Raw genomic sequence first — 24,779 nt, forward strand, 5'->3', positions numbered from 1 at the left:
GAGCCACAAGATTGTCTACTTTGCTCTTGGCCCCAGTTTGGCAGTGGCCATTCATCCTGGTGGACAGCTGGTTGTAGTCATTGCAATGACTGCAGCACAGCTGGTAAATGACAGGGCTGCTTTAACAGGTGTTCCAGCTCGGGGGGGGGGGGGGGGGGGGGGGGGCAGGATAAACCTGTGAAAGGACTGGAATAGAGTGTGCTGGGTGGGCAGATTGGGCAGGTCTTGCACCTAAATCTCTCAAGGAATATGATCCTTGTGACAAGGGGTTGGAATTGGGAGCAGCACAGGGATGGGCCAGGATGTTTTGGAGGTTTGGTGGGCGATGAAACACCATTTTAGGAGGGGTGGGAAGGCTCTCGGGTACAAGGTCCCACATTTCAGGACATGATAGGTAATCAAAGCACTGGCAAAGGATGTGATTCAGTTGTTCCAGTCTGGGGTAGTCATGGGTAACTGAGTGGGCACTTCTTGTTCGCTGGTTCTTGGAGGTGGTAAGCAGACTGGGGGTGTGAGGGAAAATTGCACAGGAGATCTGTTTGCAAACTAGTTCTGGGGGTTAGTGACTGACTGTGAAGGCATTGGTGAGAATCAGTATACTGGGCAAGGGAATTCTTGTCACTGCAGATACACTGTCCCCTGGTGGTCAGGCAGTATGGGAGAGATTTTTTGATGGGAAAGAAATGACTGCTGTTGAAATGCAGGTACTGTTGATAGTTGGTGGGTTTAATGTAGTCATAGGTGCAGATGGAGCCATCAGAAAGGAGGTGATCAATGTCTAGGAAGGTGGCACACTGGCTTGAGGAGAACGAGGTGAAGTGGATGAGACAGAAGGTGTTGAGGTTGTGAAGGAATGAAGATAGCGTGTCTTGGTCCTGAGTTTGGGTCATGAAGATGTCATCAACGAACCTTAACTAGATCTGGGGTTTGACATTTTGAGAGGCAAAGATGGTATACTCTAGATGGCCTGTAAAAATGCTTGCATAGGAGGATGTCATGTGGGTGCCCACATCTGCGTCATGGACTTGTTTGTGTGCCTTTCCTTGACAGGAAAAGTAGCTGTGGGCTAGGATAAAGTTAGTAATGTGTATGAGAAATGAGGTTGTGGGTTTGGAGGCTGAAAGATGTTGGGAAAAAATGTTCAATAGCGGTCCACTTCGGTCACTAAGGATGTTTGTGTATAGGGGGCTGGTATCCACTGTGATGAGTAGGGATCCACGAGGTAAAGGAGTTAGAATGGTGGAGCACAATGGGGTGTCTAACATTGTTGGGTTTGTGGGAGGGGGGGGGGGGGGGCACTAGCATGGGGGTGAGGAAGGAGAAGTTCTGGGAAGGATCTGAGGCTCTAAGCAGGGACTTCCAGGATGGAATCAGTGTGGCAGAGTTTATAGATGGAGGAGTCACAACTGGCAGAGGCCTTTCACCAGGTAGTCACTGTGATTCATAACAACAATGGTGGAACCTTTGTAAGCAGGTAGAATGATTAGATGAGGATTTGTTTTGAGGTTGTGTATGGCTATTCTTTCTTCTTCTGAAAGGTTGGTTTTCTGAGGAAGGGACCTCGGGAAGAATGATGAGGCTAATTTGGATATAAGGAAGAGTATTCCTGTCACAACCTACATAAGTTACCCAACCTGCTGCCATTCTACTGCCGTCTCAGGGCGCCACTATCCGACCCCTATCCTACTCACAACATCCTCCTCGTCCATCCCTCATAACACCTAAACCCTGGCTAGCTGACTTTTCAACTTGCCACATCCCCCAAAGCTCCTTATCACCACTCAACCAAATCCAGAGCTGAAACATTCCCATCACACTGTTGTTAACCTTTCCATCAATACCCTCAGCTCCACAGAGATTTCAGTCCTATCCAAAGGCATCACCTCTAGCCCTACATCCAAATTTAACCATGCAGGACTTCTCAAAGACCTACTTGCCATCCCTCAATCTCAGCAAAGGAAACACTTTTTTGTTGTCGATCTCTCTAACCAAAGCCAACCTAATTCCAACACTGAACCCTGCCTACCCCGTTTCATCCCACCATCCCTCTTAAAATGGTGTTCCATCAACCACCCAACTCCCAGAACAATATAGTCCCATCCCTATGCTACACCCAGCCCAACTCCTTGCTGCAAGGATCATATTCCTGAGGTCCAATCCTGTTTTGTGTGTTTTTTTTTTTTTAGGGCACAAAAATAAATTTTCATATGTGCCCCCATCAGAACAGTAGAACACAAGGACAAAGATTAAATCACTACACGTTAATCCCAAACAATGGAAGAAAAAACAGCTAAAAACAGGGATGTGGAGAGGGGTTGATAAAATACGCCATGGAGAAATGGAGGTCCTGATCTAAAAATTAGAAGCCCTTCGCCATATTCCTATGACAGCTAAAAAGTAAATTGCAGTCGAGGGCCCACACATCGTTCACTAAAATGGTCAAAATGGATGGCGAAGAAAATGGGTAGCGAAGAAACGCGAGAACTCAAAGCGGTCGTGAGGATGCAATTTTGTTTCCTGGAGGCAGAAAACAAGCAGATATTGTGATTCTAAGAGCAGCTGTAAATTCTCTTTGTCTGATCAAAGGTCACGAACTTTCCATTGAAGGAAACCCATAATGAGGAAAGGGGACAATGGAAAAAAAAAATGAAGTAGTGTTACCTCGATGGCTGCCGAGTGCCAGCCTTCACAGACTCAGTGCAATAGGGTGCAGAGGCTGGAGGATACTGCTCCCTGAGATCTACAGGGGCATCGGCATTCTCCTTCTGTTGATCTGTGAAGTCCAGGGCAGAACAACATTTGGCGGTCGGCACCAACAACAACACAGAGGTTGGCCGGGGGAGGGTATCATGTGGAGAACCATCAAAGATCTCCAAGATGGTGAAGCAGACGATCGTTTGCCTTTGTTTGATTTCTTGGGCCCTTTGTAGTTGGCAGAGGAAACACTCAGTTTTGTTGGTGGGAGGGATGTAGGAATTCTTTGCGGGATTATTCCTCCTGTCCTTTCTGGCATGCTGGTTGAGTAGCAAGTGACTTTGCCTGAAAAGGCGATTGTTTGCGGGTCTGTTGCATATGTGGATGAGGAGACGGCAATGTTACCATGACACTGGGCAATTACACATCATCAGTGCTGAATTTGAGGTCACATGTCTGTGTGGCAACATCATTCGGGGAGCGAGCTGTAGCAAGAACAGTACTGTGACAGATGGTAGAAAGCAGGGTTTGTGACTAGTCAATAACTTGTGAGTGACTGCGTAAGGATTTTCTCCTTTACCCTGATCTCCTGAACAGCTTGCTCAACAAGATACACAAGAATCTCTAGAGGCAGTGGCAAGGTCACCATTTCAGTTGATACAAAGGGAGGAGGCAGCTCACCCATCTTCGTGAGCATCCCTACCACAGATTACACATTTGCCCGGGTGTTGACAGGACATTTGAGAGTGGTTGAAATGATGACACTGGTAGCAGAGCACCGGGTTCAGAATGTATGGTCAGACCGTGATAAGTTCATAGACTGCTTTGATCTTGGGCGGAGGCACCACTATATCAAAAGTGAGAAATAGTGTGTGCGCAGGCACTAAGGATTCATATACCTTTTCCATCTCCAATGGACGGCAATGACTCCCTCCTCAGTGAGGTATGTTTGCATTTCTGCCTTGGTCAGACCGTCGAGCAGCCTAGTGAAAATAACACCACAGGAAGAATTCAATGTTCAATGGCCCTCGACGTGAACAGGATAGCTGTGGAGAATAGAGAAGTAGCAAGCAGTTGTGCTTGATAATCTAAAGTAGCCTCCAAAAGCAAAGTGCCATTGTGTAAAAGAAGGCAGGATTTCACAGAGCCAGCAACTGCATAGACACCTTTCTGAACTAGAAATTGAACACCTTACAGAGAGACCAATTGGCAACTTGGAAAGGTAGCAGTCAGGCAATCACCACTCCCTGGGCCTGGCCTGTAGCAGGGGCTAAGTGCAAACAGTACCTGTCGACCCTGGGCTGGGAATTACCCAGTTATCTGTTATGTGTCAGACATGTGAGCCAGCCTTCGGGAGTGCACAGGGAGGAAGAATAAAAAGAGGAGCCTCAAACCCTGAAGCGGAGGAAGGACAGGAGAAGGTGACCGTAGAAAGGACACAAAGAAATCAGAAACAGTAGTGAGACTGTTCTTAAGTCAGCTACAGAAAATGCGGAACATTTCCAAAAACAGCCAAGACATGTTCCCAAGGGAGGGGAAATAGAATAGCAAGAGGACAGACATACAGCATGGAAGGGAAAAGATGCTGCAAAGGATGGGGGACCATGACAGCCACACACAAACCCATCAAAAAGTGGCGAGCCTCCTGGGGGGCTGGCCATAGTTGGCGGTAATGTGTGCTTGCTTGTGAGAATGAATGGTGTATATATGTCTCTTTTTCTAATGAAAGCTGTGGCAGTAAGATTATCCTTTCCTGAAAATAGTTGCATCTGTTTACGAAGCACTCTTAACCTCTTCAGTCAGACCGTAAGTGATTTCATTGTGGTTGTTCAGTAGCATACAGTTTTCTAGAGACTATATCCAGAGAATGTAAATGTAATTTTTACAGAAAAGCACTCATTCATACTCATTGTTTCATAACTTCCTTCCAGAAGTAAAACAACTTATATCTTTATCTATGAAAATCAAATTGGCACACTGCATAACCGTAATTCAAGAGTTTGCTTACAGTTCAGAAAAACGTCAAATGTTAAGATTTTACATACTGAAATATGAATAGAATGTTTTTGCACAAGAGTGTGGTACGATAGACAAAGTTACAAGAGCTCCCAAAGGTGCGTAAGTACCCCATGTGAATTAAATTCTATGTCTTTATAACAGAAGATATTACCAGAGCTTTCAATCATCATCAGTACATGGTTGTAGCCGAGTTATTTAACTTCAAAATACTTTTTTCAGATGATAGATGGCCGACAACTGAAATGCTAAGTGTAATAAGGTTTCTGGGTTGAGAGAAAATGCCCCCAGCTGTGTCTCAGAACCAACTTGTAGCAATTTAAGGAGAGTGTAACATTACAAAAGTAAGTATGGTTTTGGTGCTGATTACGGCAGAATAGCTGTGTGAGACGATCAAAGGCAAGGGCACTTGAACACTTCCACTTCTGATGACAACATGAACAACATTCAAAGGGTTGATTCAGTTTGATTGCTCATCCATGAGGGATTGTACACCAACTCTAACCTCTTGATTAGCTGTGTAGTCTGCAACACTCTGGACTACTGAAAGTATATTTTCACTGGGTAACGCAACTCTCAAACACGATTAAAGTCAAGTGAATGGCTTGTCTCTCCAGGAGGAGGGCATTCCATTCCTGCATGCTAATATCAAGGGGGGCAAAACATGAGCGATTCATAACGTGACATCCAAGACGAAGAAAGCATTGGTGTCATGGAGATACACCTCGTCTTGTTCCCATAAGAAGTTCAAAATGACACTATCAGTGATGAAAGTTTTGACTGAAATCTTTTGGGACATAGGGAGAGTTGCTGTTTGATGTCATCACCCATGGAGAGAGTGGGAATGCTACCACTTATTGCACCAAACAGAAACAGCTGCAAAAGGAGATTTGGACGAAATGAGAAAGACTGCTTTCGAAATATGTCATTGATACACAGCACTTCCCAACTCCATACAGCCTTGTTGCTGGTGATTCGATTTAGAATTTCCCATGGACTGTATTTGAAACCCTTCATACAAACCAGATCACAAACCAAGAAATTTCCATTTCTTCTTACTACTGAAGTGCCATCTGACCAGTCATTCCTTTTGAATCAATTCTGACATCTAGGAGGCTGCTGTTATGCAGCTTTTAGACCTAGCCCTGATTCCTTTCATGCTGGTTTCAATAGACTGGTTTACCAGTGGAACAAATAATTAGACAACCATTGTGACTAAAATATACCACTGTCTCCGAAGTTTTGTATATTTCTGAATAAACCTTTGTTCACAGAGGAATTGTTACCTTACTTTTTTAATCATACTCAAAGAGTGGCACCAGTAGTGTCACTATTAGGATGCAAATCAGGTTTGTTGCGAGTGTTAATTACCTTTGAGAATGGACTCTGTGAGTTGATGTTAGTCAAGAATGCACTTAAGGTGATGGAGACACTGTTATCAGCACCTCACTGTATTTGAATGAGATCATGTACTAGAGGTACGTGAGGCTTGATGTTCCTTCTGCAATAATGCAGGAAGTATTGGCAGGAATGTAGCCACTGTACATGACAATGTACATGTTGTAAAAAGACCAGGCTCCGGATAGCCATGTGGCATTACTGGGAACGAAGACCGTCATGTTAAGCATATGGTTCAGACACATCATACTGCATATGCAACAGCAATATGAGCAGGAGCTGGCACCACAGTGACACAACAAACTATAAGAAATCAGTTACTTCACCTGTGTCTCAAGCAGGAGCTCATTGGAGGAGAGGGTGAAGGTCTGTTGTGTTTCCTGATGAAATCTGATACTGCCTTGGTGTCAGTGATGGTCATGTGTTGGTTAGAAGGTTATTAGTTGAGGGGCTGCAACCAACCTGGCTGCATGCTAGACAGACTGGACCTACACCTGGAGTTATGGTCCGGGAAGCAATTTCGTATGACAGTGAGAGCTCTCTGGGGGTTATCCCACACACATTGACTGCAAATCTTTAAATTATTCTGGTGATTTGACTTCTTGTGTGGCCATTCAGGAACAGCATTCCAAGTGGTGTGTCCAAGCAGGCTAACGCTTGCCCATGTACTGCAGTTGTAACCTAACAACAGGGTGTATACGTGGACAAGGAAAGAAAATTCCTGGATTTCCAGGTTAAAAATATACTTTCTCCCAGGTGAAAATACACTTTTTCCGTGTTAAGTTATTACTCGGCACTGAAAAACTTATCAATCCTTTGAATTTTTATGGGTTTATATACCGACGTATAATTTCCCGGCACTTTAGAAAACGAAGCTCGAACGGGGGGGGATACACGTTTTTTAAGACCTTTGGGTTGGGTTGTTTTGGTGAAGGAGACCAGACAGTGAGGTCATCGGTCTCATCGGATTAGGGAAGGAAGTCGGCCGTGCCCTTTGAAAAGAACCATCCCGGCATTTGCCTGAAGCGATTTAGGGAAATCACGGAAAACCTAAATCAGGATGGCCGGACGCGAGATTGAACCGTCTTCCTCCCGAATGCGAGTCCAGTGTTTAACCACTACACCACCTCGCTCGGTTTTTAAGACCTTTGATGTGCAGCAACATGTACGCTGCTTATTTTCGTATTATGAAGGTATAAATTTGAATTCCACCAAGTAACATATGTCACTCTCTGAAGCTTTGAAATCGAGATTGTGATGCGCTTTTGTACGCCAGCAATAGCTCATGTGACGTGGTTTCGGCAGCTGATGACAGCATAGGGCACGTGATGTAGTCAGCAAATAGCAAGATCACTCTTAAGTAGCGCGAACACACAAATAAGAAAAGTTAATGGTTTAAATTAATATACATAGCATTCACATATAATAGTGGTCTCTAAGATTAATAGGCAGGAAGAGAAGTTAGCCTCCACATATAATGTTGATCTTTTTTGCGCGTGATACACTTTAAGATACATCACACAAATGTGCCAGTAAAATTTTTAATTACGACGTAAATGTCTGATCTTCTGGGCTCCAAATTCTTCTAAATGGTCGTCCTCAGAGTTGATTTTTAAATCACAGTCTAACGCTTTGTGATTTAAGAAATCCATTGTACATTCTCGCACATAGTTCATATTTTAATGTAACACTTCTGAAACCACCGTTCGCAATATTTTCCCGCTACCTGTTACAAATAGGTTCATTTCAGCAGTTTCAAGCGAGATCTTACATTATATCATAAAAGAAACAAGACATCAGAGGATACTTCAAGAGCGTCGGAATTTCAGGAACCATACTAAAATGCATAATTCGGCTTAAAATGCACACTCGTATGTAAATTTTCTTTGAGTACTAGTACTGTGTTATCTCATGTTTGATTCTTTATTATGGCATAATGCCATGTGTGCACTTGAAATGCAGCGAACAGTTGAAACTAGCCAATAGTGTGAAATTAAATACTTCATTTCAAATAAATTGACTGCCTCAGCAGAAAAAATTAAAGAAAGCCAAACCTCTTTAGCAAATCGGCAAAAATAACTTAATTGTTCAGCAAGGCGGTTAAGCTTGACTGTCAGAAAGGTGGAAATAATATCTAAAACTAATAAATTTTGGCCTTCTGTAATTTTGTGAACGTATTTTAATTCATTTGATAGCCTCCGGCCACAAAAATCTGTTTTGTTATCATTTAACGCGAGAGCAACAAACTAAGAGGAAACAACAAAATCACTGAACGTAAACACAGGTCACGTGGAGACGACCCACCTCTCCACAACTACTCTGACTGCTCTGTGTATCAGCCCCAGATTTACTATTATTTCCCAACCGGGGCAATATTAAGTAGTGGCGCCCAGCCACACTTCTGTAACCAGAAGCGGGGTAAGGTTCTTCTCATACGCAACTCAACATTGCAGTCCAGCATTGCAGTCCTCCTAAAAGCCTTTGACACACTTTGCTGTTGCCAGGCGCTTGTATGAGCACTGTTTTGTTGTTGCATTTGGCGCATTTCCTTTGCAACTTCGGTTTTATTAAGTTTTGAGCATTAAAAGTGACCGTAGTAATTTATTTAGTGACTTTTTGTTCCATTTATTGTGAGCTGTCATCACTGATGGTGGTGCTAAATGACAAATTCTACATAAGTGAGACACAATCTTGAAATACAAATCACATTGTGCATGTACTCCAATTGTCACATGGTGCTGGCAACACTGCAATCCCCGCCCATGCCTGACCTGTGTGAACACCAAAGTTTGTGAATTGGACTATAGTGACGTGTGCTGGAAGAAATTTATACTTTTCAACCATGACCAGTTTCAAGTATTTCCTGAAAGGTTGTGCCAGTAACTAGTAGTGAATTCCTTGTTGTTTTATGTCTCTGTGTTGTATTTCACATGTGCAGATCACTGTTTTTAGTATAACTGGTGATAATGAGAGTCAATTCTTGATTAAATGTGCCACATACATATGAAACAAGTACCATTTCAAGTTTATCTTCATTATTAACTGCACAATTAAATGACATTGAGGTTGGGTATGAATAGAAAACCTAAAAGAGACTGCATTTAGTTAACATTTCTCTATAAGGTGTGTGTTTTAGTAGACGTGCATACACTAAAAGGAGAATATCTCATTGCAATCCTAGTTTATCAACAGAAAAATTCTTACAACATGCACGAGTGTTTTGATCTCATTCCAACACAAACAGCATTCATATATCATCGTACAACATCAAGGGATAGCTGGACAGAAGACATATAACGAATTTAACATACCTGGGTATTGCCTGCTTCTGCCAGATCCTGCAATAACCTCTGTCCGTGTCGTACAGCAATAGTAGCATGTCCAGCATGGAGTGCAACAATCACTACAGCAGTTCGTATACGTGTGAGCCACTCTCCACATGTGCTTCTATTTGTGTGGAAGAATGTGCGTACAGGCTGCAATTTTATTTTCCCCCATAGAAAAAACATAATACATATTTGATGTAAGGCACTACAGTATGTGTTTCACATAAAAAAACACTGTTTGGTTCTACTTGCTGCAATGATATAACTATTTCATGTTCAAATAATATACAAAGTAAGTAACCTCATGTACACTACCTGATCAAAATTATCGAGACACCCGTATGTAATGCAGAATAGACCAGTAGACATCACAAGAAGCTGATCTGCCAGTAGAGATACGGTAATAACAGAATGTGTCAGCAGAGCTCCCTGACTCTGAACACTGATTACTCATTAGATGTCAGCTGAATAACAAACACATCAGTGACATTGACTGTTGATGATATGGAAATACAGTAGTAGTAGTAGTAGTAGTAGTAGTAGTAGCAGCAGCAGCTTTATTCATCTGCAGATCTCTTTTTACAAGGATATAGGACATGTCCCCCCAGCTAAAAAAAGACCAGGCAGACCTCATGTACTGATGGACAGTGTTGTTGAGCATTGTGGAGGGTGGTTGTAAAAAAAAAAAAACATGAAATCAGGAGCAGGAATCGCTCTTTAGTTCCAAACTGCTACCAGCAGTCCATCTGACAATGACTGTGTAGGGAGTTACAAGACTGGTGGATAATGGTCAAGCACCTCCTCAAACCACACACTTCTGTAGTCAATGCTAAGCGAAGCTTGATGTGGGGTAAAGGATGATGCCACTAGACAGTGGATGACCAGGAATGAGTAATTCGGAATGACGAATCACGCTATATATTGTGGATATCTGACGGAAGGGTTTGGGTTAGACGAAAGCCTTGGTGAACATTATTGCCTGTGTAGAAAGATATGCTAACATTTTACAGGATTGTGTACTGTATACAGTAGACAAACAGTTTAGAAAAGGTGAGTGTCAGATGACAATGCTCCCTGCCATAAAGCGGCATTTGTGAGGCGATGATATGTGGACAGTAAAATTTCTGGAGGAGTGGCCTGCCGTGAGTCCCGACTTGACCTCAATGGAACATTTTTGTGGCGAATTGGAGTGCCAATTTCGCTCCACAATCCAGTGTCCAACGTTACTGCCTTCTCTGGATTCAGCTCTTGAGAAAGAATGGGCTGTCTTCCTCCATAGATATTGACACTACACTGAAAGTATCCCAGCAGACATCAAATCATCAAAAAAGAGAAGGGCTGACTTACCCAATATCAATATTCATTAAGAGGTGTCTCGATACTGTTGATCAGATGGTGTGTATGAATGCTCTCTTAAACCTATTTAAGGTAACACAAGCAGCGAACTCTAATTAAATACCAAGGGCAATTACAAAGCATGTAAGATTGTGTACACTAACTGCTAACTCTAAGAATTGTAACTTCATATTTCCATTTTGAGCAACAAAAATGCTGTTTAAAAAAAAGGGCAGCAAACTTTCAGTTTATGACATACCTTTGGTAATGGCATCATTGCTGTAGCACATCCATCAGCAGCATTGTGAGTAGCTTTCTCAAGAAATTCAACAAATTCAAGTAGCAAACGGACTCTACGTTGTTCCCTCAAACTGATTGCCCAGTCTTCTGGAGCAGCATCATCACTGCTCAGTTCACGGGCCAAACTTTTTATGGCACCTGTATGTTTTTATGTATAACAAATAATTATAGGTTTGTGCAATTCAAATTTTGTTAATAAATACATTTAATGAAATAAACTCTTCAGTTATTTGTCAAAACTACCACAGAGTGATGTAGGACACATGACAAGTGTGGCATACCTTCTATGCTCGTGAAAGTGTCCTGAGGCTTCCCCAGAGGTGTTCTCAGCTTATTGATGACACAGAAATGTGCAGCTTCCCATACAGACCATAGCAACAGAACAGTATCTGATGACATAGCCATCTTCCTGAATCGGTTAACAAATTTATTGTCATCTGACGACTTCAATGGCCAGCAAATGCAAAAAGCGTTCCTCAGCCAGTCAATATCACTACGGAAAACACAATGTTATATTAAACAGAATTCATTCATCAACCTTAGTTTGAATTTATCTTAAGTGTTTATCTTCCGAGCCCTAAGTGTAACTGAACAAACATTCTTCCTATGATGGTTACAGTTAGTTCCTATACTTTATTATTAACTGCAAATTTAAATGACAGCATGGTTACGTATAGTTCCACAAATGAATACAAAACCAGAAAGATAGAGCATTTAGTTAACGTTTCTCTATATGGTGTATGTTGTAACAGATGTGTATACACTAAAAGGAGAATATCTGAACCAACTGGCAGCTTGTTAATACAGCAGTTCATAAAAAATTACCCTAAAATTCAGTTCATTTTAAGACTACACATTTTTGAGCTGCAAAGGAAAGAGATGATCAAGTAACTCAGGTGACATAACATTCCCAACTTAAAACTGTCATTAAACAACTTAGGAATAACCCCCCCCCCCCCCCCCAACATTTTTACAAACTGGAATTAATTTTCACTCTGTAGTAGGGTGTGCCCTGATTTGAGACTTCCTGGCAGATTACAATTGTTTGCTGGACTGGGGTTCGTGCCTGAGACCTTTGGCTTATGCATGCAAGTGTTCTAGAGGACTGTTTCCAGAATGATGACAAACTTCCTGGCAGATTATAACTGAGTGCCATACCAGGAAGGTACGAGATGAGGTACTGTTGGAAGCAAAGATTTGAGGGTTAGGTATGCTTGAATAGCTCAGTGAGTAGAACACTTGCCTGCAAAAGGTAAAGGTCCCAGGTTTGAACCAAGTCTTGCAAGGAGTTTTGATCTCCTTTATAAATAAACTGAACTGCATTTTCTCAGCCTCAAGCCAATGAATCTGTCTGTCACATGATTTACTTAGTACTGTACCTAAATGATCATTCCACATCGTATCACCCAATTATTTACACGAGTTGATCAATTTTAACTGTAAATAGTTTATATTTTAGTCATAGGATGCAAATTTTCTTTGTTTTTAATTCCACCGCTCTACATTTCTGAATATTTGAAGCAAGTTACCAATCTTTGTACAAATTTAAAATTTAACAAGATATGAGTTAATAGTGGTGTAGTTTCCTACCCTCCGCTACCCTGATTAGAAAGCATAATGTAATGAGTCTAAGGAATTCCCAGCACTAATTAGTGGAAATCATTCTTCTATTGCTCACCTGTGTTCAGTTCCTTGAAGAAGGTAAGCCATGAGTTTTCTAAACTGCTGTGATTGCATTTCTCCACAGATTCCTCTTGCTATATGATGTCTTTGTGCTGCTGTTAAAGATTCTAGTGTGAAGCTACTTGCTGCATATTCTTGTTTTTTCTGAAATAAAAAAAGATGAATAACGACTCTGAAAAAGGGCAGGTTAGTTTTTCCTCTTTTTTTCCCAAGCACTTTTACAATGAACATAAACATTTATTTGCAGGGCTAGCACATGCTTAAATACTGTGCAAGCATGTCAGATGTGAATCCATACTTCTATTGTATCAGGCTAATGTGCTTACCCCCTGTATAATGTCCTGCTGATAAAAGTATTGTGACTGAGAACTAACTCAATAAAGAACCCTGCTGTGGTAACATTAAAAAATTAATATGACTACAAAGTCCTTGGGCAAAAAGTTTTCAGTTAACTGGCCACATCAAAGCTAGAGAAAATCATAAGCTTTCAACAACAGCCTTCACCACAAAAACTTAGGATCTTATTTCAATTTGATATGGTAAGCTAACAGAGAACTTTTTATTAAAAGAACTGGTGCAAAACTTTCCTGAAATGATCCAGGGTTCAGACACTAGTGTTATGGGTAAAAATAAAGCCGTAACATAAGATCAATGATTTGCACATGCGTGGGAAAAAACCAGGAAAGTTAAGTGTTTCTAACAAACAGTGGAGAATAAATTGATGATGCAAATTTTGAAATTTCCACGTAAACATCTCCATACTAAATAAGAAGTATAACAATAAAACATGTAAAGGACTCAGTCAACTACTTCATCGATTTATGTGAAGCATGTTCTGAAAAAATACTAAAAGCAACCCTGAATGTACCACTTTATTCCCCTGAGTGCTGACAGTGAACAACATAATGAGACCAATCAACATCAAAGCACTTTAACTTGTATTCAGAAAGGTGGCAATTCAAACACACTTCAGATTTAGGTTTTCCACGATTTCCCTAATCACTTAAGAATGCTGGGATGTTTCCTATGACATGGCACAGCCATCTATATTCTCTATCTTTACCCAATCCAAGCATATGAAACATCTCTAAAGGCTTACTGTCCTTTCTTCTAATTACTATGTTTTCAAGGACTGATCTACTCATTTTAATGGAGTAACTCAACACTATCCCGATTGTAATCATTATATGGAATTGCTGACTATACTGAAATTTTGTCTCCTGAAAGTAAATGATGGACAGCAAGTGACTCATAATTTTACAGTTTTTTTAATGAAATTTCCTTTTGATACAATTAATCGTCATGAATACTGGCTTCTAAGTTTTTGTTCTTGAATACATGAATTGGAAAGTTATTTAACACTGCTGGTGCAAGTAATGTACAGATGCTGAGTGTAGGTTGTTTACATATCATAGATAATGAACCAGAGGAATTGGATAGAGAAGAAATAAGTCAAAGATGGAAAATTAAGGTAGAAATACATGAGAAAATTGAAAAAGAATGCAAACAAAAGAAAAGAAAGCCCCAGAAACAAGTAAAAAGTATTTTTTTTACGATGCTGAGTACTTGGAAGAGTGCCAAAGACTTATTTCAAGGACGTAAATTTTTTGTTTCATTTTTTGTGTTGGTAATTGCAGTAGGAACGACACCAGTGCAGTTTATGGTGAGAAAAGATACGTCATTGACTGTTTCAAGCATTTTGAAGCTGCGGCAACAGTTCTCGACAACTCTGGCAGCCATTTCGACAAGCATGTAGTGCCCTCGACTGCTAATACTGGGTGATGGTGGTGCTAAACGGATATGCGTATGCTCAAATGCCGAGCTACCAATAGATGTCTCTACGGTCCCACAACCATGATGATTTTGATGACGTCATGGCTAAAAGCAGACAGCCAGTATCCCATGCTTCAGTTATAAGTAATTTTTGCTGCATTATATCCAATGTCGGCAAGAACCCTCAAACATTTTTTTAGAAAAAAAGCACTGATGATAACTCACAGTTCAACAGGACAATGCACAGAAACATGAGTGGAACAAGAAACCAGAAAAATTTGCCTAGTGAAAATCATAAAAAGTTAAACAGTGAGCTCGGTCCTGTACTGGGGAGCTACGTCCCGTCTCCAGAACTGAATATTTCTGATTCTGGGAGGGAAGATTTAGAACATTCACTTCCATACCGTTAGTCAGCAGGAGACATACATGGCCAAGCGACATATGGCGGTTGTCGGGTCAAATAAAAATCTTACAGTTCAACAGATGAATCACACCTGTTAAATCATTACTAACCCTTACTTTGGAAACAATTTTGTCAGTTATGGAGTTTGAATACTCAATACTAGCATCATATAATGGAAACGCTATTGCGGTAAGTGTTGTGGAGGTAATATGTTATGATCAAGAGTTCATAAATTCCAAGAAGTATACAAAAGAATTTTATAAGGGGAGACATACTGTCTATAGAGACAAAGTAACTATTGTAAGTTTATAATAATCATGTTCGATTCCATGGGAGTGATTGTGCTCCACAACCATGTTGTAAACCAAAACATAAAGAAGGTCAGCATCATATATGAAGGTCAGCATCATATATATATATATATTAAAAACAAAGATTCCAAGACTTACCAAGCGGGAAAGTGCCGGTAGACAGGCACAATAAATAAAACACACACACAGAATTTCTAGCTTTCGCAACCAACGGTTCCTTCTTCAGAAAAGAGGGAAAGACGGAAGGATGTGGGGTTTAAGGGAGAGGGTAAGGAGTCATTCCAATCCCGGGAGCAGAAGGACTTACCTTAGGGGGAAAAAAGGATAGTTATATACTCGCGCGCGCGCCCACACACACACACACACACACACACACACACACACACACACACACATATATATATCCATCCATACATACAGACACAAGCAGACATATTTAAAGGCAAAGAGTTTGGGCAGAGATGTCAGTTGAGGCGGAAGTGCAGAGGCAAAAATGATGTTGAATGACAGGTGAGGTATGAGTGGCGGCAACTTGAAATTAGTGAAGATTGAAGCCTGGTGGATAACAAGAAGAGAGGATATACTGAAGGGCAAGTTCCCATCTCCGGAGTTTGGATAGGTTGGTGTTGGTGGGAAGTATCCAGATAACCCGGACGGTGTAACACTGTGCCAAGATGTGCTGGCCGTGCACCAAGGCATGTTTAGCCACAGGGTGATCCTCATTACCAACAAACACTGTCTGCCTGTGTCCATTCATGCGAATGGACAGTTTGTTGCTGGTCATTACCACATAGAAAGTGTCACAGTGTAGGCAGGTCAGTTGGTAAATCACGTGGGTGCTTTCACATGTGGCTCTGCCTTTGATCGTGTACACCTTCCGGGTTACAGGACTGGAGTAGGTGGTGGTGGGAGGGTGCATAGGACAGGTTTTACACCGGGGGTGGTTACAAGGGTGGAGCCAGAGGGTAGGGAAGGTGGTTTGGGGATTTCATAGGGATTAACCAAGAGGTTACGAAGGTTAGGTGGGCGGCGGAAAGACGCTCTTGGTGGAGTGGGATTTCATGAAGGATGGATCTCATTTCGGGGCAGGATTTTAGGAAGTCGTATCCCTGCTGGAGAGCCACATTCAGAGTCTGATCCAGTCCCGGGAAGTATCCTGTCACAAGTGGGGCACTTTTGGGGTTCTTCTGTGAGAGGTTCTGGGTTTGAGGGGATGAGGAAGTGGCTCTGGTTATTTGCTACTGTACCATGTCGGCAGGGTAGTTGCGGGATGCTAAAGCTGTTTTCAGGTTGTTGGTGTAATGGTTCAGCGATTCAGGACTGGAGCAGATTCGTTTGCCATGAAGGCCTAGGCTGTAGGGAAGGGACCGTTTGATATGGAATGGGTGGCACCTGTCATAATGGAGGTACTGTTGTTTGTTGGTGGATTTGATGTGGACGGATGTGTGAAGCTGGCCATTGGACAGATGGAGGTCAATGTCAAGGAAAGTGGCATGGGATTTGGAGTAGGACCAGGTGAATCTGATGGAACCAAAGGGGTTAAGGTTGGAGAGGAAATTCAGGAGTTGTTCTTCACTGTGAGTCCAGATAATGAAGATGTCGTCAATAAATCTGTACCAAACTTTGGGTTGGCAGGCTTGGGTAACCAAGAAGGCTTCCTCTAAGCGACCCATAAATAGGTTGGCATATGAGGGGGCCATCCTGGTACCCATGGCTGTTCCCTTTAATTGTTGGTATGTCTGGCCTTCAAAAGTGAAGAAGTTATGGGTCAGGAGGTGACGAGGAAAGAGGTTTTAGGTAGGGTGGCAGGTGATCGGCGTGAAAGGAAGTGCACCACTGCAGTGAGGCCCTGGATATGCGAGATATTTGTGTATAAGGAAGTGGCATCAATGGTTACAAGGATGGTTTCCGGGGGTAACAGACTGGGTAAGGATTCCAGGCGTTCGAGAAAGTAGTTGGTGTCTTTGATGATGGATGGGAGACTGCATGTAATGGGTTGAAGGTGTTGATCTACGTAGGCAGAGATACGTTCTGTGCGGGCTTGGTAACCAGCTACAATGGGGCGGCCAGGAAGTTTGGGTTTGTGAATTTTAGGAAGTAGGTAGAAGGTAGGAGTGCAAGGTGTTGGTGGGGTCAGGAGTTTGATGGAGTCAGGTGAAAGGTTTTGTAGGGGGCCTAAGGTTCTGAGGATTCCTTGAAGCTCTGCCTGGACATCAGGAATGGAATTACCTTGGCAAACTTTGTATGTAGAGTTGTCTGAAAGCTGATGCAGTCCCTCCGCCACATACTCCCAATGCAGTCCCTTGTAACCGCCCCCCGGTGTAAAACCTGTCCTATGCACCCTCCTACCACCACCTACTCCAGTCCTGTAACCCGGAAGGTGTACACGATCAAAGGCAGAGCCACATGTGAAAGCACCCACGTGATTTATCATCTGACCTGCCTACACTGTGACACTTTCTATGTGGTAATGACCAGCAACAAACTGTCCATTCGCATGAATGGACACAGGCAGACAGTGTTTGTTGGTAATGAGGGTCACCCTGTGGCTAAACATGCCTTGGTGCACGGCCAGCACATCTTGGCACAGTGTTACACTGTCCGGGTTATCTGGATACTTCCCACCAACACCAACCTATCCAAACTCCGGAGATGGGAACTTGCCCTTCAGTATATCCTCTCTTCTCGATATCCGCCAGGCCTCAACCTCCGCTAATTTCAAGTTGCCACCGCTCATACCTCCCTGTCTTTCAATAACTTCTTTGCCTCTGTACTTCTGCCTCGACTGACATCTCTACCCGAACTCTTTGCCTTTACAAATGTCTGCTTGTGTCTGTGTATGTGCAGATGAATGTGTGTGTGTATGCGCGAGTGTACACCTGTCCTTTTTCCCCCTAAGGTAAGTCTTTTCGCTCCCGGGATTGGAATGACTCCTTACCCTCTCCCTTAAACCCCACATCCTTTCATCTTTCCCTCTTTCCTGAAGAAAGCTAGAAATTCTGTGTGTGTGTTTGTGTGTTTTATTTATTGTGTCTGTCTGCCGGCACTTTCCTGCGTTGCAGATCTAGATTTCAACTGACAGTGCAGCTATCATCGGTGTGTTCTAAGTAGTGATACAGGCCGAACATAATCATAACTACACATAACCCTGTCCAACTCAGTCATGTACACACATTACTCACCGCAATAAAAGCATTAATCAATGCAATAAAAAGCAGATGACATTATGACTGACACTACCCTCCTTTGTCCTGAATTTATAATGGATTATTACAGTCGCAATTATGGTGTAACACAGTTTAGTTTACTGGTTACAGTTGCCACCATATGTACTTGTCTACATTTTTAAATAAACTGTGACCAGTTAGACTGTGAATATTTTCAGATGTTTTTGTATAAGAATTGTTTCACAATTTTTCTTTAAAATGAAAAGTAGTCTTTATAGTTTCTCAGACTCTTTCCTCTTTAGTTCTAGTTTCCTTGGTTCTGCCTTTCTGACCATACTCAGGCATTATGCAGCTTAAGGCACTGAAGGTCTCACAATGCTTGTGCAGTGCCCGAGTCTTACATTGAGGGAAAGGGATTTACATCTCTAAATGTTCTTACAGAGATCGTACACCTTTTCCCATTTAGTGCATCTACTGTTCATGGCAAGATCAAGATTGATTTTCAGGGTAATCCATTATTTGAGATACTTGTATGTGATAAGTCTTCTGCATTAATTGCTGGCTAATGGGATTGTGTCTGATGCACCGCTGATGTTTGTGGTGACCTGTGTCTTATTAATGGCAAACATCAGCCCAGTTTCAGCTGCTATGAGGTTGAGGGAGGATAATTGGCATGCAGCTTCTTCTACACTGAATGCTGAATTTTGAGGTCATCTGAGGAGCCTACACAATTCACTACTAAATTTTCATTTTTGTAAATCTATAGTCATCTGTAAAAGTTTTCACCTGTTCACGAGTAACTTTCTTCATCAGGTAGTTGAAGTAACCTTGGGATAGTCATCACCTTGTCTAATACCAGTTCAGATATCTAAGTTCCTAGACAGTTCTCTTTTGAATTTTACTACAGATGTCAAATTCTTAAGCACGATTTTCACAAGATCCGGTTGAATAAGTCTCAAGTAGAGGGAATACCTGTCTACTGAGTCTCTGGCCTTTTGGTCAAGGACTGGTTTTTAATGCAATGCTCTTAAGTTCTTGTACATTACATTAGTTTTCAGGTTCAGTAACTGTTCTGCAATTGATGTCTATCTCCTGAATCCAGCAAGTTGCCTATTTTAAGATAAAACTTCAATTGTTTGAGCAGATTCGACAGGTGACTTTAGGTGCCCTATGTAAAACTTTTACGTGTCGAATATGCTGTGAACTGGGTATTTTCGTATCTCCAGATACACACTAAAAGAAGTTTTTGTCATTCTTGATTCTAGTGTGCACCTTAAATTGTATCTCAACATTCCTGCCATGCTGCCCCGCATAAAAATTTAAGATTACCCAGATGCAATTTTTTACACACCAGAGCAAGCAAATTTTGTGCTTTAACTTTTATCAAATGTCACTTAACAGAAAATTGATTTTTACTTTTAAATTCCAGGAACATCAGGCTATCTAATCGACATCTCTCTTTTTGTAAACAGTATGCTGGTATTATAAAACAAGGAGAAGAAATAGGTACACAGTGAAAGTGATTTTAAAAGTGTTTTTACATTTCGTATGTTTCTGAATGTCTGCCTTTAATGCTTAACTTTTTAACTTTTAATTTTTATTACTATACAAAGTACTTGGCAAAAACATTTAAATGACTATTTATATTAAAAAAGTGAGTAGATGACCTTACTGTTTAAGTACTCGTTATTTATGTGAATATGGGCTTGTATACAACTCATAATGGTGAATGGTAATGTCATGTGTGTATCACCTCTTAGTCTGCTGCTCCTACACTTAGCACATACAACTTAGCATGATGCATATATTATACCTTCCTGGATATTTCCACCCAATATTTCAATGTTGAGCAGCCATATAAGACATTAAACTTTATGTACTACCAGGGTTCAGAAAATGGGTTACCTATTGTGGTCAAAATTAGCATTTTTTTTTTTTTTTTTTTTTGCAAATGATTAGATGCAAAAATTATAAGATCATCTCATTAAGTCAGTGAAGACATGTAATGCCTTTGTTCTTGTATTTAAACTTCCAACAAATGATTGCTCTATTGAAAAGAGAGTAGCATTTTCCCACCAGTGCACTGACTGTGTCTCGGATTTACGGTGTTTCTAGACATTATTTGTCTTTTTTCTCACCCAATTTCACGATAACAAAGTCTGCAGAATTTAAAATCAGCCTTTCATGGACATTTATAGCTGTGTGATCTATGCAAGACAATCCGACAGGTAGTAACTATTTTAAAATTAGGGAAAGAATTGCGGCCCAGTCAAAAAATGTGACATTTTGTTTCCCATTGTTATAGCGCAGAATGAGGACACTATTAGTGGTAGACAGCTGCGAGCAAAACAAAACTAGAATTCTGACCGCCAAAGGGAAGGGGAGCGGTGTGGGGAAACAAGCCTACATCCGTGTACAGCAAAATTGAACTGACACAGGGATCACCGATCTCTTCTGTTGTTGTAAGGGCCACACTTGAAATCTGTAATGGACCAAGCTTAGTCCCTATACTCATTTCAAAATAAGAAATGAAAACAACAAGCAACACAACGCATTCAGGAACAGCTACCATGCAACTGCTTGCTGAGGATTGAAGAGTACTGTTAACAACGTAGTTCAGACCCGACCTCTAGTGGTATTTGACACAACCACCAAATGCTACATTCCACAGCTGAGTACAACGTTCCATTATGTGGCGTGTATTTTAAATAAACCATTCAACCGCACATAACTGGCTCAGTAACACAACATGAAGCACAATGATACATTGGATTCATGCACTTTATATTTTGCAAAAGGGTTCTTACACACATTATCTTGCCAAATTGGGCTTCGCCAGATGAGGTACAATACCAGTAACTGAAAATTGGTTACCATTTCAATATTTATATGCAGAAAATAAAGCAATTTCAAACTCTGTCTGATAAAATAGTTCATCTAGATACAATTCCCTACGAAATTAGGGTAATTTTGCATTTTTCATTTTGAGGCAGAATTTGCATCATTTTGTATTTATCACAAAATTTTTCGGGTCCCTATGTATTACATTTAACCATGGTGAAAACATTCAAGATTTCAAAATACAATAATATTTATTTAATCATACAGCTAGACAGCTTAAAGTGTTTGTACATTTGTCATTTTCCGTTTCATTTTCATCAAGATCGTGCTTAATAGCCAAAACCAGTAAACAGCCACACTACACTGCAACTGTGACTGTAATAAAATCATCATTATATATAATGAAGGATAAAAAGATGGTGTACAATCACTGGGCAAAATGTGTAGTATTACAAAATCAATCTTACTTTTGGTATTGAAGTACATGGTTAAAAAAAAGTTATGCAACCTTAAAATAAAAAAAAAACTGTAGTGTGGTGGGAATCTTACAGGTGGGAATGTTTGCATTGGCAACTTTTTTTTTTTTTGTGGTTTTAGGGCGCACAACTACAATGGTCATTAGCGCGCAGACTAAGTTAGGAATGCACCGCGAGACACAAGGTTGAAACAGCAACTAAAAGGGACAATACTATAAAAGACATAGACAGACAGATGATTAAAAAAACAGCATAATCAAATGCCTTTAGACAGGTTTGCCAAGTTAATAAAACAAAGAACGCGAGCAGCCGCTCCTGGGTCATCTGCTAAAATGGCATCTAGAGTACATGTCAGGCAAAGATCAAGACGCAGTGTATTAAAATCCAGACAGGATGGTAAAATGTGGCGGACCGTCAGCAATTGCCCATATGGGCAGAACGGCGCCGGCGCAGCCGTCAGCAGATGGCGATGGGCGAACCGGCAGTGTCCAATTCGTAACCGGTCCAAAACAACCTCCTCCCACCGAGAAGGGCGTGAGGAGGACGTCCAAGCCGTGAGAAGAGGTTTCAGGGCCCGAAGCTTGTTGTCCGTAAGTACAGCCCAACCAGCAAGCCACAGCGATAAAATGCACTGACAAATGACCCTGCTACAATCTGATGAAGGGACACAACAAGAAGCTGTCTGTGGCTGGAGGATCGCAGCCTTGGCCGTGGCATCTGCACCTTCATTCCCAGGGAAACCGACATTGCCAGGAACCCACATAAAGCTAACCGGAGAACAGTCGGCCACCAGCTGCTGAAGAGAGTGTTGGATCGGTGCACGAAAGGGTGAACCGGATACAGATCACTAAGGCTCTGGATAGCGCTCAGGGAATCGGAGCAGATGACATAAGCAGAATGTCGGTGGCGGCAGATGTAAAGAACAGCCTGGTAGAGGGCAAAGAGCTCAGCTGTGAAGACCGAACAATGGCCATGGAGCCTGTATTGGAAACTTTGTGCCCCGACAATAAAAGAACACCTGACCCCGTCATTGGTCTTAGAGACCATCTGTATAAATGAAGGTCATATTAATGAACTTCCAATGAAGTTCGACAAAAAAGGGAGTGGTATACCGAACCAGGGGTAACCTCCTTTGGGAGCGAGCTGAGGTCAAGATGAACGCGAAACTGAGCCTGGAGCCAAGGTGGCGTGTGGCTCTCGCCCACTCTTAAGGTTGCGGGGAGTGAAAAATCAAGGTGTTGAAGGAGGCGACGAAAACGAACTCCAGGGGGTAGCAGGGCAGAGACATACAACCCGTATTGACGGTCGAGTCGTCAAAAAAGGAACGATAAGACGGGTGGTCGGGTATTGACAGAGGCCGACAGGCATACCGACAAAGCGGTATATCGCGCCGGTAGGTGAGTGGCAATTCACCAGCTTCAGCATGAAGACCCTCGACGGGACTAGTATAAAACACTCCGATCGCAAGACAAACTCCAATGTTGTATGGAGTTGAGGCAGCGTAAGATGGACGGCCGTGCAGAGGAGTATACTAAGCTCCCATAATCCAGCATGTGACAGACGGTCAACTAATATAGGCGAAGTAGGATGGTTCGATCCGCTCCCCACGACATACCACGGAGAACACAGAGGACATTTAGAAAACAAGTACAACGGGCAGCCAAATATGGCACATGTGGAGACCAGCTAAGTTTCCTGTCAAATGTGAGACCTAAAAATTTCGTTGTCTCCACGAATGGGAGAGCAACGGGACCGAGTCGTAAGGACGGTGGGAGAAACTCTTTGTAGCGCCAGAAGTTAATACAGACAGTCTTCTCGGCAGAAAAATAGAAGCCATTGGCGACACTCCAGGAGTAAAGACGGTCAAGAGAACGCTGAAGACAGCGCTCCAGGAAACATATACGCTGCGCGCTGCAATAGATGGTAAAATCGTCAATGAAAAAGGAGCCTGATACATCAGCTGGGAGGCAATCCATTATTGGAATGAATGCTATGGCGAAGAGAGCGACGCTCAAAACTGAGCCCTGTGGCACCCCATTCTCCTGGAAAAAGGCGTCCGACAGGACAGAACCCACACATACCCTGAACTGTCGATCCATTAAAAAGCAACGAATAAAAAGAGGGAGGCGACCGCAAAGGCCCCATGTATGCATAGTGCAGAGAATGCCAGCCCTCCAACAGGTGTCGTAAGCCGTCTCCAAATCAATGAACACAGCCGTGGTCGGGTGCTTCCGCAAGAAGTTATCCATAATGAATGTCGACAAGGTAACCAGATGGTCAACAGCAGAGCAGCGCCTACGAAATCCGCATTGTACATTGTAAGTAGGCGTCGAGATTTGAGCAGCCAAACCAAACGAGAGTTAACCATTCGCTCCATCCCCTTACAGACACAGCTGGTAAGCGAGATGGGTCGATAACTGGAAGGCAAGTGCTTGTCCTTCCCCGGCTTAGGAATCGGTACAACAACAGACTCGCGCCAGCATGTGGGAACATGTCCCTTAATCCAGATGCGATTATTAAGTACGAAGAAGGAAACCTTTACCCGCAGGAGAAAGGTTCTTCAGCATCTGAATATGAATAGAATCAGGCCCTGGAGCAAAGGACCGTGACCGGGAAAGTGCATTTTCGAGTTCCCGCATGGTGAATGGGGCATTATAACTTTCACGATTCGAGGAGCGGAAGTTAAGTGGTCTAGCCTCCTCTGCCTGTTTTCGGGGGAGGAAGGCAATGAGCGGAGCTCAAAACGTCTGCAAAAAAGCGGCCGAAGGCATTGGAGACATCCTCAGGGGCCACAAGGACGTCATTCGCGACTGTCAAGCCAGAAGTGGACCTTAGTGCCAGATAGCCGGCGCAGGCTACCCCAGACAACAGAAGAAGGAGTAAAACTGTTGTAGGTACTTGTGAAAGCAGCCCAGCTGGCTTTCTTGCTTTCTTTAATAATATGACAACACTGCGCATGTAATCATTTAAAATTGATACAACTCGCCACTGTAGCGTGGCATTTAAAGGTGCGTAAAGCGCGTCGATGAGCACTTAAAGCATCCCTACATGCTGCG

The 24,779-nt window shown here is 42.2% G+C and overlaps 1 protein-coding gene across 1 annotated transcript in view; it reads right to left on the minus strand.

Moving 5' to 3' along the window:
- LOC126353895 (serine/threonine-protein kinase SMG1-like) overlaps positions 1 to 24,779 on the minus strand; it is a 364,235-nt gene that overhangs the window by 183,989 nt on the left and 155,467 nt on the right. Inside the window, exons 15-18 of the mRNA XM_050003118.1 lie at positions 12,748 to 12,896; positions 11,351 to 11,562; positions 11,029 to 11,207; positions 9,420 to 9,584 (exon numbers count right to left, since the gene is read on the minus strand). Coding sequence (XP_049859075.1) covers positions 9,420 to 9,584; positions 11,029 to 11,207; positions 11,351 to 11,562; positions 12,748 to 12,896 — 705 coding nt within the window. The remainder of the gene's footprint in view (positions 1 to 9,419; positions 9,585 to 11,028; positions 11,208 to 11,350; positions 11,563 to 12,747; positions 12,897 to 24,779) is intronic.

Source organism: Schistocerca gregaria, chromosome 3, assembly GCF_023897955.1.
Source record: "Schistocerca gregaria isolate iqSchGreg1 chromosome 3, iqSchGreg1.2, whole genome shotgun sequence".
Lineage (NCBI taxonomy): Eukaryota > Metazoa > Arthropoda > Insecta > Orthoptera > Acrididae > Schistocerca > Schistocerca gregaria.